The following is a 1,263-nucleotide window of genomic DNA, read 5'->3' on the forward strand; positions in this document are numbered from 1 at the left end:
GCTTGCCGGAGATGAGGCCATTACGGCTCGCCTTCAGGTGTCCTCCTCGGGATAGGGTCATTTAAAGAACGAGGGTCAGCATGACCAAGGTAGCAAAAATCGCGTCTTTACTCGTATAAACGGACGATGTTATGGGTTCGCAGGTCATCCCCAACCTTAAATACTACCTAATCAATCAAAATACAAAAATTCTCTCAAACCCAAAACCTAAATTTTTGAATTTCTTAGGGTCGTGAAGAGGAGAAAATTTCGAGATCATGCATATACAAGTTATATAGAACTAATAGACTCGGTGAGAGTTTTGCGTAGCCGCTAACGGCACACGAATTGGAATACCGTAGCTCGAGATATGGCCACCGGAAGAGAAGAGTGGATAGTAACTTCCCCATTTCTCCTCTCAACTCATGCAGCTGCTCAAACCCTTATGTCTGTGTGTTTGTGGCTGAAAGGGTTCATTAATAAGCAAGGTTCTGAAAACCGAACCGGTCATCAAACCAATCTAGCTACTGGTTCATTAGTTTACAGGTTCAACCGATTCGACCGTGGTTGAACCGAAAGAATTGTTTTATATTAAAATAATAAATAAAATATAAATAAACACACCAAAACTATATGATCTTATCAATTCACAAACTCAAGTTTTTTTAAAACACTCTTAAAATGTATATTTTCAAGCACTTTTATCATCATCTTCATCTTTACACTCATCGCTCAATTAAAAAATCCACAACCCTAATCTCTATGATTTCTTTTGGAAAAATAAAATCCTATTAAAGAAGGAAATCATAGCTGTAAGTAATTGAGAATATTTGTGAGACTGATGAGCGGATAATTTATACGCTTTTTGGCATTGTTTTTAGTATGTTTTTAGTATGTTTGAGTTAGTTTCTAGTATATTTTTATTAGTTTTTAGTTAAAATTCACTTTTCTGGACTTTACTATGAGTTTGTGTGTTTTTCTGTGATTTCAGGTATTTTCTGGTTGAAATTGAGGGAACTGAGCAAAAATCTGATTCAGAGACTAAAAAGGACTGCAGATGCTGTTGGATTCTGACCTCCCTGCACTCGAAGTGGATTTTCTGGAGTTACAGAAGCCCAATTGGCGCGCTCTCAACGGCGTTGGAAAGTAGACATCCTAAGCTTTCCAGCAATATATGATAGTCCATACTTTGCCCAAGATTTGGTGGCCCAAACCGGCGTTCAAAGTCACCCTCAGAATTTCCAGCGTTAAACGCCAGAACTGGCACCAAAATGGGAGTTAAAC

General features: G+C 38.2%; 1 protein-coding gene across 4 annotated transcripts in view; it reads left to right on the forward strand.

Moving 5' to 3' along the window:
- LOC107478066 (uncharacterized) overlaps positions 1 to 1,257 on the forward strand; it is a 14,890-nt gene extending 13,633 nt beyond the window's left edge. For all 4 annotated transcript variants that reach the window (XM_016098187.3, XM_021137887.2, XM_052258912.1 and 1 more), the window contains one exon: positions 971 to 1,257. In XM_016098187.3, coding sequence (XP_015953673.2) covers positions 971 to 1,157 — 187 coding nt within the window. In that variant the 3' untranslated portion in view covers positions 1,158 to 1,257. The remainder of the gene's footprint in view (positions 1 to 970) is intronic.
- The last annotated feature ends 6 nt before the right edge of the window (positions 1,258 to 1,263 follow it).

This window comes from Arachis duranensis, chromosome 3 (genome assembly GCF_000817695.3).
Source record: "Arachis duranensis cultivar V14167 chromosome 3, aradu.V14167.gnm2.J7QH, whole genome shotgun sequence".
Taxonomy (NCBI): Eukaryota; Viridiplantae; Streptophyta; class Magnoliopsida; order Fabales; family Fabaceae; genus Arachis; species Arachis duranensis.